This window comes from Camelina sativa, chromosome 5 (assembly GCF_030686135.1).
Source record: "Camelina sativa cultivar CO46 ecotype springtype chromosome 5, ASM3068613v1".
NCBI lineage: Eukaryota > Viridiplantae > Streptophyta > Magnoliopsida > Brassicales > Brassicaceae > Camelina > Camelina sativa.
In genome coordinates this window covers 1932009-1943112 of record NC_141884.1, presented here as the reverse complement: position 1 = coordinate 1943112, position 11104 = coordinate 1932009, and the positions used below count along the sequence as shown (strand labels likewise).

General features: G+C 36.2%; 2 protein-coding genes and 1 pseudogene across 9 annotated transcripts; 2 read left to right on the top strand and 1 right to left on the bottom strand.

The window, feature by feature from the left end:
- Positions 1–631: 631 nt before the first annotated feature.
- On the top strand, positions 632–2396 carry LOC104784927 (large ribosomal subunit protein uL30x). Of its 2 annotated transcripts, none has more exons than XM_087451806.1 (6): positions 632–760; positions 1087–1265; positions 1356–1453; positions 1544–1601; positions 1712–1791; positions 1902–2396. In XM_087451806.1, exons 2-6 carry the CDS (start codon positions 1092–1094, stop codon positions 2218–2220), a joined length of 729 nt encoding a protein of 242 aa, XP_087307932.1. In that variant the 5' UTR covers positions 632–760; positions 1087–1091; the 3' UTR covers positions 2221–2396. The 2 variants fall into 2 exon arrangements, with proteins under 2 accessions (XP_087307932.1, XP_087307933.1); XM_087451807.1 differs by having other exon boundaries at positions 685–807.
- A 3800-nt stretch (positions 2397–6196) lies between these two features.
- On the top strand, positions 6197–7422 carry LOC104784925 (F-box/kelch-repeat protein At2g44130 pseudogene; annotated as a pseudogene). The gene has a single exon (XR_015598214.1). The product of XR_015598214.1 is annotated as an F-box/kelch-repeat protein At2g44130 pseudogene (transcript).
- Positions 7315–10792, bottom strand: LOC104784926 (cysteine protease ATG4a). Of its 6 annotated transcripts, none has more exons than XM_087512965.1 (10): positions 10528–10792; positions 9998–10236; positions 9118–9426; positions 8953–9038; positions 8828–8875; positions 8303–8682; positions 8079–8217; positions 7896–7951; positions 7737–7807; positions 7315–7632 (listed from the first exon to the last, which is right to left on the bottom strand). In XM_087512965.1, the coding sequence occupies exons 3-10, from the start codon at positions 9323–9325 to the stop codon at positions 7460–7462; spliced, it is 1161 nt and encodes a 386-aa protein (XP_087369091.1). In that variant the 5' UTR covers positions 9326–9426; positions 9998–10236; positions 10528–10792; the 3' UTR covers positions 7315–7459. The 6 variants fall into 6 exon arrangements, with proteins under 6 accessions (XP_087369091.1, XP_087369090.1, XP_010508336.1 ...); XM_087512964.1 differs by lacking the exon at positions 10528–10792 and adding an exon at positions 9593–9662 and having other exon boundaries at positions 9118–9410; positions 9998–10332; XM_010510034.3 differs by lacking the exon at positions 10528–10792 and adding an exon at positions 9593–9662 and having other exon boundaries at positions 9998–10291.
- Between the last annotated feature and the right edge of the window lie 312 nt (positions 10793–11104).

Below are 11104 nucleotides of genomic sequence, written 5' to 3'. Positions count from 1 at the left end.
TATTCATTTTTATGGTTTTTTTCTTTCTTTTTTTATAAAGTGTAGGTTGTATTCATAATTCATACACATCATATACTGATACATTGTATATACGGTGTAATGTAATGTATGAGGTGTCAGTGTGTGTATGTCCTCTATCTATGTTTGAATTTTTCTGACTATACTTATTTGTAACAGTTAATATCATAGAGATGAGTATTATATTGCATATAAGAGGATGATGATAAATATTAATGTTACGGAGACGTCAAGAGTTAACTGAGGTCTGTCTAACCCCAATTTTTAATTTGGCTTTGTCAAAGGTCTAAACCGCATTATCTAAGGACAATTCTTTAAATTAGTAGAAGAAGATCAAACACCAAATAGACTACTATAGTAATTAATACGTCCCCCTATGGCCCCTATCGATTCATCAAACTTCACATACCATACATTTAACCGATCTAAACCAAACGACCGATGAACCAATTGACCGGTCAATCGATAGCAACATCAACATGTATTTTATAACTCGGTCGGCTGTATCAAATTGTCCAATTATATTTTTTAAATCACTTGGGCCAATTCAACCAGCCCACTTTAGCTAAAATTGGCCTCCTATGTAACGAAGTAAGGCCCGTTTAAAAAAATTGAAAAATTAGGGTTACGAAGTAAAAACCCTAAACCCATTTTTTCGACTTGTTTGTTTTGTTCTTCTTCTTCAGCGCCGCTCACTATTTCTCTCTCTCTCTCTTTCTCTCAGACTTCCTCTTCATCTCAAGTAAGCTTCTCTCTTTGATCTTCTTCCTTTTAGTTTCGTTTCTAATTGTAAGTCTTCTTTGATTCATTGCAAGTTTGGTTGTTATATGTTCGTGAGATCGATATAAACCTGATCGCTCAGGTTCTATTGTAGAATATTCATTTTGATTAGCCTCTTTATGATATCGTTGAGTTTCATGATCTTCGCTTCTGTTGGTTTTCAATCATTGTCATAGATGCTCCTGCCTTGCTTCGATTTCTACCCTTTGATAGTTGTATTGCTCAAAGGTGTCATTTTTATTTTGTTTTGATTAGATTTATAACTTATAATTTGCTTTGTATTTGTAGGAGAAATGGCTGAATCCAAGGTAGTGGTTCCAGAGTCTGTCTTGAAGAAGATCAAGAGGCAAGAGGAATGGGCATTAGCCAAGAAAGAGGAAACTGTTGCTGCCAAGAAGAAGAGTGTTGAGACCCGCAAGCTTATCTTCAAGAGAGCTGAGCAGTATGCCAAAGAGTACGCGGAGAAGGTAAAAGAGACATGCTTTTCTTGGTTTTGGAAGTAATTAAGATGACTGTTTTTGTTGATGTTTGTTCTAATGTTGTATTCTTTGTTTTAGGATAATGAGTTGATCCGTTTGAAGAGGGAGGCTAAGTTGAAAGGAGGGTTCTATGTCGACCCAGAGGCTAAGTTGCTCTTTATCATTCGTATCCGTGGGTATGTGTTTTACTATTATGTTCACAGTCACATACATACTGCAAACAGTTTCTGTTGTTTCATGTACATGGTTGTTTGTGTTTTTTGCAGTATCAATGCCATTGACCCAAAAACCAAGAAAATTCTGCAGCTCTTGCGTTTGAGACAGGTAGGGTTTCATAGATTGTTATGTTCATCTAGTCCCATACCTTTTGTTAGTCTGATAGATCTAGCAGTCTTATGTTTCAGGAAGTTTACATGTGTTATACATTTGTGCAGATCTTCAATGGTGTGTTCCTTAAGGTGAACAAGGCAACAGTCAACATGTTGCGCCGAGTTGAACCTTACGTGACTTACGGGTATGTAATCTGACTCTCTCTCTATCTCTCTCTCTCTCTCTCTCTGTATATATATATATATGTCTACCATGAGAATGCGCTGCTGTAACCGAATGATATCTCTGGTGTAGATACCCAAACTTGAAGAGTGTTAAGGAACTGATCTACAAAAGGGGATATGGAAAGCTGAACCACCAGAGGATAGCACTTACCGACAACTCTATCGTGGATCAAGCTCTAGGAAAGCATGGTATCATCTGTGTGGAGGATCTGATCCATGAGATTATGACTGTTGGACCTCACTTCAAGGAAGCCAACAACTTCCTCTGGCCATTCCAATTGAAGGCACCACTCGGTGGCCTCAAGAAGAAGAGAAACCATTACGTCGAAGGTGGTGATGCTGGAAACCGTGAGAATTTCATCAACGAGCTTGTCAGGAGAATGAACTAATGAAAGCTTCTTCTTCATCTTTTTACCTATTCCATAGATTTTGGGATCTGAGTTTTTGTTTTGTTCCAGTTATCAGAGACTAGTTATATTTTATCAGAGATAGTGTTCATTTTCGTTTGCCATCTGTTGGCTTTTTACTTTGTGTTCTTCTCAGCAAATTGAATTTTTGGCTTTAAGTTTACGGTCATACTAGGTCCTCACTCCCCTGAGAAATCCAGTATGGACTTGTTGGTTAAATAATTCCGGTCAATCAGAGAATCATGGATAGATGTTAGCATTAGTTCCACTATATCGTTCATGGAAGAAATATGCTAACTACACAACCCAAACCCTTAGTAACACACTTGTAAGCCAAGCCTACTTTATTGCATTGGCTTAACTCATAGAATAATGCGACTGTAAAATGAATTTTACATCTAATTGCCAACTCGTTCTTGTATTGTAGTTAGAAGCAAGCAAGCAAGCCCTTAGTTACTTATATAAAAGTTATAAACCAAAATGTAGTTTTTAGTGCTATTAAAAATTTACTCTTATACATGATATGGTCTTCTAGAAGAAAAGAAAGTGAAACACTTTAGTAACCGTAAAGAAGACAAAAGCTAGAAAAGAGAGGTCTGGACGACAAGTGCTTGCCAGTTTCGGCCCACTCGTCTCCTTCCCCATAAAGGTGATAACTCCCCCCAAAAGGGAAAAATATCAATGCTCTTCTAGAACCCTTATCCCTATTTTTCTTCTTTTGATTTTAATCTATTATTTATTATATAGCTTTTTGGTTTCACTTTCAGAATAATTAGAAACCACTTCATAGTTGTCGTAAATCAATCAACCTTCGTTGAAAAAAAAAAAAACACGACCTCTTTAGTTTCGTGTTGATTTCGAATTCTTTTCTCTATAGCACATCCATCATCCGTTTAAGGAAAGTAAAACATAATTAACGACATTTTAGTTGTTTTGTCTTTGTCGAGACAAAAAGTCTCCCTAGTTAACTTTTAGGGTTATATGCGAAACAAAACGATCTACTTATTCAAAGAAAATATACGTTATTAATTAACAATTGTTTTACCTTCACTAGACAATATTTTTTTTTTTAATTATACAATAATTCGTGATGAGTAAAAGTTACGAAAGCTGATAGAAAGAAAATACGTACTAATTAAGTAGAGTAGAGAGAGTGATAATAAGAGAAAGGACAGTGGACATAACAAGAAAAGACAATGCGATAGAGGGGCAATGGACCAGCCTCTATTCATGTCCGACGACCGCATTATTACTATGATCTTTTTTTCCGTATTCTTTTTTCCGTATTCATCGTCCACTACTTTAATTTTATTCTTTTTAGCGATGATCGTATCGCTTACATCCAAATTAAACATGTTTTTATAAATTTAAACTGACCTATGACGAAAATATATCAATTTAAACCAATCTATAACAAAACATTGCGTGAATCTGGGGGATGCCAAAACGCTATAAAATAATTTTTGACTACTTCATCGCAGTTCCCAGTAGTTTTAAAGACTTCATCGGAGTATATTCTAACCTTTAAAGTAGCTTTGAACTCGTTTGTACCAGCTACCATTTAAGGTTTATGAATTCAAATCGGTTTGACAAAAACAAAATTGTTTCTATTATTAGTTTTTTTCTATAATTGTTCTAAACAAATTAGATTCATAATCTGTTCGAGATAAAAACCAAAACATAATAATTTGTATCATCTCCGGCATTGGTATTCTTTTTTTCTTTATAAGATTCTCTTCTTTTATTTTGGTAAGATTCTTTGTAGATATACTAGTCTCTCTGTATATGTACGTGTGTGTAGCGTGCGTATGATTGTGTAAATAGATTTTTGGATGTCAACAATAAAACTAAAATCTGGTCATAATTTGTGAGCAATTTCATCTTAAAAAATCAGTTACTAAAAATGATCCATGAGTGACTTAGCATGAGAGGTTCGATATACACTTAATTAAACACTTTTTACATAAACAAAAGATTTGCAACTCCGCGAGACATACATTTGCGTCGGTGCAACGCAAAAAATCTACGTGGTCAGCGTATTAATAATATTTTCTTCGGAAGAATCAAAAGCCAATGTATCCATGAGCACTTCTAGAAGGCTATAAAGGAGCAAACCCTTGTAATCGGTCAATTAATATTTATTCATATATGTAACTGGCTAACTGCCCTCACAAATTAAAAACACATGCATGATGATATATATATTAGATACGTATATATATTAAAACTTTAACAATTATGCACAATAATTTCGGAAAAAAAAATAAGAAAAGAATCTATATATGTGTACCTATTGGTGAAATAATTTTGTTTTGATAGTGCGTGCACAATGCCAATTTGAAATGAATATTTCTATTTTAAAATTGCAAAATATTTAACCTTTTTCGTTTAATTTAAACTTCACTAGATACGTTTACACATCGGTTGAGGATGCGTCAGTGAATACGACTCATTCCTTATGACACAGGACAGCACCTTACTATTATTTGTCTAAAGCTTCTAGAAGCTTTGCTCATTTTCTTTTCCCGAAAAAAAAAGAAAAAAAAAAAGAAAAGGAAGGATAATGGTACAGTACAACAAAGCTAAACTGGTCTTCTTCTTCATGAACTTTTATATCAATTATCAAGGGACAAGAGGTTATTTAGATTCGATCGCAAAAGCAAATTCTTTTTAAAGGAAATCACGTCAAACAGAAAGGGAAAATAGTAAATTAGTAGTAGTTGATAAGCTAATTAAAAAAAAAAATATATATTAGTTCAATTCAAAGAACTTTTTATAGCTTTAGTGTGTGCGATGAAAGCCTAAACCAAATACTTAATAGTGACTGCGGCACATTATAACTCACTAGATTAATTAAATTATACTCCCTCTGTATCAGAATAGATGATGTTGTAGGATTTTATTTTGTATCAGAATAGATGATTTTCTATATACTTTTATCAATTAATGCTAAGAAATTGCAAAGTTCAAGAATCATTAAATGAAAATTTAAGAGTTTGATGAAATATTATTGGTTAATAATTATAAAAATATATTATTAGAAAATAATAATACACTTATTGTTAAATAATAAATGTTTTTCTTGATTTATGTAAAAATCGTAAAACATCATCTATTATGATACAGAGGGAGTATTATAAACTTACCTAACCTTCACTTAAACCTATATAGTGTATGTTTCTTTTTCTTTTACTTAAATTTCATCAGAAGCTATTTCTTCTTTCTCGAACTTGACCAAAATATGTTGATGCGATCTAGGAAAACACAAAAAGATAATACACCACCATAACAAAAAAATAGTAATGTACTTTTTGATTGGTTTATGGATATACAAGATTTTTTTTTGTGTGTGGAGTACATGAGTCGCGATCCACTGATTTTAGTAGATCTTGTTTTTGTTCTTATAAAAAAGCTTCTAGAAGCTTTCTGCTTTTTATTATTATTATTATAAAAAGTCTGATTTAACAAAAAGAGCACACCGTACGTCTGTCTGGATGAAGTAAACCTGATGTGTTGTAGTTTCCCACTTGTTTACATATGAGATTCGCATCAAAATTAACCCAACTGTTGCCTGTTGGGTGAAATAGAAATTGGTAATGATTTTTTTTGAGAAAGAAAGAAAGATTCTGATTTGTTAGGAAATAAATCTTTAGGTGCGTTAGCGTTTGCGTTTTGCTACATACATTTTTCTTTTTTCTTTTACGCGGCTAAAATAAGTAAAAAAGTTCAAATTTTTTTAAACGAACCGTCGCGATATTACAGCTGCAAAACTTATCTTGCTCCTCCCTATTTAAAGGCTCTGCCACCTCCGTGTGTAAGTAACTTCACACTCACTCAATACCCATATCGCACTTTTCTTCTTCTCCACAAAAAAACACACACTTTTCTCAGTTTAAACGCACTCTATATTTTAAGAAGCTTTCTTTGTTTTTGTTTTTTTTTGGGTCGAGCTCGATCGATGATGATTAGGGAAGTGTCTAAAAAGAAAGCTGGTGATGTCCACAAATGTCACGATTTGATCCCCGGTTTACCTTCCGAGTTAGCTGTGGAGTGTTTGATCAGAGTTCCGTACCAATTCCAATCCGCCATGAAATCCGTTTGCCGTTCTTGGCGAACCTTGATCACTTCCGACTCTTCCTTCATACAAGAGCGGCGGAGATGCGGCAAAGCTGAGCTTCTTCTCTGCCTCGTTCAACCGCTGAAACCGCCAACTCCAGAGTCTAAACCGGTTGAGGAGGATAATAATAAAACAGAGGACAACAAATCGCAGCCGCGCGTTTTCTGCACGCCAGGTTTTGGGTTGAGCGTTTACAACTCCGCGATGTCTACGTGGCACCGCGTCGCGTTTCCGAATAAGGAGCAGATCCCGCTTTTCTGCGAGTGCGTCGTGCTTCAAGACGCCGGGAAGGTTCTACTCATCGGCGGTTGGGATCCGGAGACGTTACAGCCGACGAGAGACGTTTACGTTCTCGAATTCGCCGGAAGGAAGTGGAGACGAGGTACGCCGATGAAGGAATCTCGGTCGTTCTTCGCCTGCGCTTCAGTCGGATCGACGAAAGTATACGTCTCCGGAGGTCACGACGATCAGAAAAACGCTTTACGATCGGCGGAGGTGTACGACGTTGAGAAAGACGAGTGGTCTACGATTCCTCCGATGACGGAAGGAAGAGACGAATCTCAAGGATTCGCCATTGGAACAGATCAAAGGTTTTGCGTATTGAGCGGTTACGGAACTGAATCTCAAGGAAGATTCCGATCCGACGGAGAGATTTACGATCCAGCTACGAATTCGTGGTCCAAGATCGAAAACATCTGGCGGTTTCCGGATACTAGCCCGAGAGGTCGCACCGCCGGAGACTTTGGAAGGCTATGGTGCTTCACTGACATTGAGGATGATTTGAGTAATTCGAAACTGGATTTTGAAACTATACAGCTTCCGATGAAGACGGGAAGTTCAGTTTTCGCCGGAAGATTGGGGAGTGAAGCGGTGGTCATGATTGGTGGAAGAAAGGAGAGTGAAGGAGAAGTGATGATGAAGATGAGGATGACGAAGGGGAAGAAGATAGGAGAATGGAGTGATGTACAAATACCTTCAGCTTTCTCTACTCTTCCATTTTCACATGCTTCAATCTATGTTTGAAAGATCTTAAAAAAGAATTTATAGTACAACATTGGTTTTGAAAATTTGTTAAAATGGTTTTGATGATGATGATGATGATGATCAGAGCAATTGCCAGTCATCTTCACGTCCTTCTTCCTCGATGTTGTCCTCCTCTGAAAACCCGTAGTTGTTTTGGTTTATCGCACTGTGGGTTTGAGTAACGGTGAACAATGGAGCACCCTTTGATTCCTCGGCTAGTTTCGATGCTCGGAGACAGAAGTCGTTGAAATCATCTGTTGAAGATTACGGAAGTTTGTCTTATCAAAGGTTAGTGATAGTACAGGAGTACAGGTTTTAAACTCTTGGGGTTTCGGAGAATGTGGTAATAACACAGTACCTTTGTCGCGGCAATAGAATCCAAGAGCTAGAGATGGGTCTAGTGATTCCAAAGGAACATAACGAAGAACTCTGATGCAGATTCAAGACAATATCAAGAACCAAGATAAGACTGAACCAAAGATCGAATGAAATATGATGATGATTAGATAAAACTCACTTGCAATGATAGGAGGATGTGTCCACATCTGGAGATTCTTTGCTCACTGTGACCACCTAAAAACCATTCATTAAACGGTAAGTATCAATAAGTGAAACCATAATGTGAAATTAGTGTCAGATCTTCCTATCAGAGAAAAATAGATCTTATGGCAACTAATCCGATTTAGGCACACAACTATACCTGTTGAACTTCGTGTGGATCAAGGTAGAAACCTTTGTCTTCTTGAACGCCAATAATGTAAGTTGAGGCACCTGGTTTGCCACCCAAAATGCCCACGCTCTGAGGGAAAGCGAATGTGGCAATTAGAGATGGAATGTACCTGACACCAGTATTTTAGCAATGTGTCACAAATACCAAACACAAATACAAGCACAGACCAAAACAATCAACTTTATAATTGCAACCTGGGATTCACTTTGTCAAGCCCGAGAACCAGTGGAACCAAAAGGAGAATCGGTGTCCACTCAGACTGTCCTTTCGAGAATTCTCGACAAGATTTGGTGGCATCTTCTATACAGAGTATTGGAGCCCCACCTCTCTCTCCATCTTCGCTGCCAGAAACGATATGAACAGCCATGGGAAGCGTCTCGGTTTTAGAATCAGTCTGTTTTCTCTTCTTGCATGCTAATGATTCCCATGATCGACAGATGGCATATGGTCCTATCCATGACCCAGCAGCGAGACCATATGACTCTCCAGCTTTTATAAGATTGTGGATGGAGAAAGCTGAAGACTCGGAATCACCAAAAGGTTCCAATGTCTCTAAGTATTCTTGTTCAGGCAGCTGCATTTTCAAATCAAACAACCCTAAGGTTTCCACTTTCTTGATGTAAGAATGGACTAGTATCAATTTGATCAACCAGGTTTTAGTTCACAGTGTTGCATATTCAGTATATTATGACACAAACTAGATGTTACATTGAGCTTACCTCAGATTTCCTGGTCCAAGACCTCCCCAGCCTATGGAATAGCAATGCCTGCAAATATTTGGCTTGTCAAAAAAATGTTATATAAACTTGACCTTTAATGCCAAGAGAAATACCCTTCCTCATACCTGAGCAAAAAGCATTTGGCTGCTCCGAATCATGCAACCCCAGTTCACATCGCTGGTATATGTTGTGTCTCTGAATGGTTCAAAACCTGTCAAAAAAATAAATGGGTGAATATTATGCAAAAAACTTTAACTTTTGGCTTAGTTTTGTAGTTGAGTTTAACAAACCTTTACGATATGAAATCAGAATTTTGGATGAAAAATCTTGATGAAATGCAGCCAAAACACTGCCAGCATCGGTATCCCCAGAGGCCTCATCCTCGGAAATCTTATAACAGACACCCAAGAGCCATATGTCACTTGTTGTGCTGGGAAGACCAGTCCTATTAGGCCCTAAAACACGCTCCTGGAATCTCCTGATTGCGCCAGTTGCCATAAAAGCTCTTTTTACAAATGCTGCTGTCCAACCATTACGAGTGGTGCAATCTTGCTTATTATGCCCAGAAGTCGAAGAAGAATCCCTATACGGTTGAGAAACTGAGGAAGAAGGCGTAAAGACGTTTGACCAAAAGGTAAACTTGGACTTAATATCACTAGGTCCTGAATCTGAAACTAGAGGGGACTTATGATGCGTATCACTCTTGCTTGATGAAGAAGAAGAACAGTGTTGAGGAACAAATCTATCACATAAAGCCTTCATTACCTAGACATGAAGCACCAATTGCAACGTGTCCGTCTCATAGAAATCAACCTAAATCCTGAGAACCTAATTTCTGAAATTATACGCATAACAGTCACCAAATTAACAAAGTAAGAACAAACCAAGATTAACCTCCTACAATGAAAGTCAAACACTACACAGCAAAATCAGGTACAAAGCATTCGGATTCAACATGCATATCATCCTAATTGAAGAAAATATCAGCAAGATTACAAAAGACAAAAATCAAGAAGCAGACTCTTAAGAGCTTTAGAAGACCTTTCATTTCAACTCAGGGATCTCAACAGTAATCGAAAATGATCAATTAATCTAACACAACAATCAACTCAGCTCGTCTAAAAAGTAAAAACCCGAAATCAATACAGTCATCCAATTAAGAAGGATCACCTGAGAGAGAGATATCGATCAATTGGTTTCACCAGACGACGGAGATGGAAAACGTAAAGAGGGAAGAAGAAAGAAATAAGATCGATTTCGTGTGTGTGTAGAGCTCGCTTCAACGTCCCGTCCCGTCGAAGATATACCTTACAGCAAATTGCTTTTGGGGACACAAAACTCAATGGCGAATCTCTCTCTCTCTCTCCGAGACCTTGTTCAAATCGATCCTCCGATGTTGATAGCTTTAACTAATGACATCAATTAAAAACTTTAATCAGGGTTATCATGATTACTTGTTTACACGCGGACGATAAATTCGACTCTCCGATTTACTATTTTACTTTAAATAAATCGTTAGAATATTTATAATAAATAGTTTTGCTGACATAAATAAGAGGTGTTATTGGATTGTGGTTTGTAAAGGAGTTTGATGTATTTAAGAATCAGGTGTTATTCAATTGGGTATTTTTAAAAATCCATTAAAATCTAGTGTTATTCAATATCTACTGGATTTTGTGTGATTTTGGATTTTAACTTACTTTGCTTCTAAAATATGAACAAACACAATACCATACTTTTCTCAATCATTTCATTCTCTTCTCCTCTCTTAAGATGGATCTCTAGCCTTTGACATATTATTGTTTGATTTTTTTTCTCAATCCTTTTATATAATCACACTTATTCATCAGATATATATTATTTTTGAGAATTTTTTTTTGTGTTCTTTAACTTTTTTTCTGGGTTCATGATCTATAACTTTTTTTTTTGGTTTATGATATAATCACACTTTTTTTTTCTGGGTTCAATCTCTGTTTCTTCCTCCTCAAACCCTTTGTATATAATCACACTTATTCATCAGATCTGTGTTTTTTTGTATTCTTTAATTTTTTTTTTCTAGGTTCATGACATCTGGGTTCTTTAATTACACCAAAAATCTGGATTGAAAATAAATACAGTTTAATTCAAGTTTTTTATGACATGTGTAAAAGTCTGGGTGTTATTAATTTAATATAATTTTGGTGTATAACACAGTTTATGGATATATATATATTTTTTTCTAACAATAACTTTTTAAAAAATCCATAACAATCACCAAAAATACATTATCGATGACTT

Excerpts from the sequence above, each read along its gene's own strand:
- LOC104784927 (XM_087451806.1), top strand. The coding sequence starts at position 1,092 with ATGGCTGAATCCAAGGTAGTGGTTCCAGAGTCTGTCTTGAAGAAGATC. Across the intron at positions 1,602-1,711 it reads AGCTCTTGCGTTTGAGACAG|ATCTTCAATGGTGTGTTCCT; the intron begins GTAGGGTTTCAT and ends ACATTTGTGCAG. Across the intron at positions 1,792-1,901 it reads GAACCTTACGTGACTTACGG|ATACCCAAACTTGAAGAGTG; the intron begins GTATGTAATCTG and ends TCTCTGGTGTAG.
- LOC104784926 (XM_010510031.3), bottom strand. The coding sequence starts at position 9,589 with ATGAAGGCTTTATGTGATAGATTTGTTCCTCAACACTGTTCTTCTTCT. Across the intron at positions 9,039-9,117 it reads TCTGATTTCATATCGTAAAG|GTTTTGAACCATTCAGAGAC; the intron begins GTTTGTTAAACT and ends TTTTTTTGACAG. Across the intron at positions 8,218-8,302 it reads CTTGACAAAGTGAATCCCAG|GTACATTCCATCTCTAATTG; the intron begins GTTGCAATTATA and ends TACTGGTGTCAG.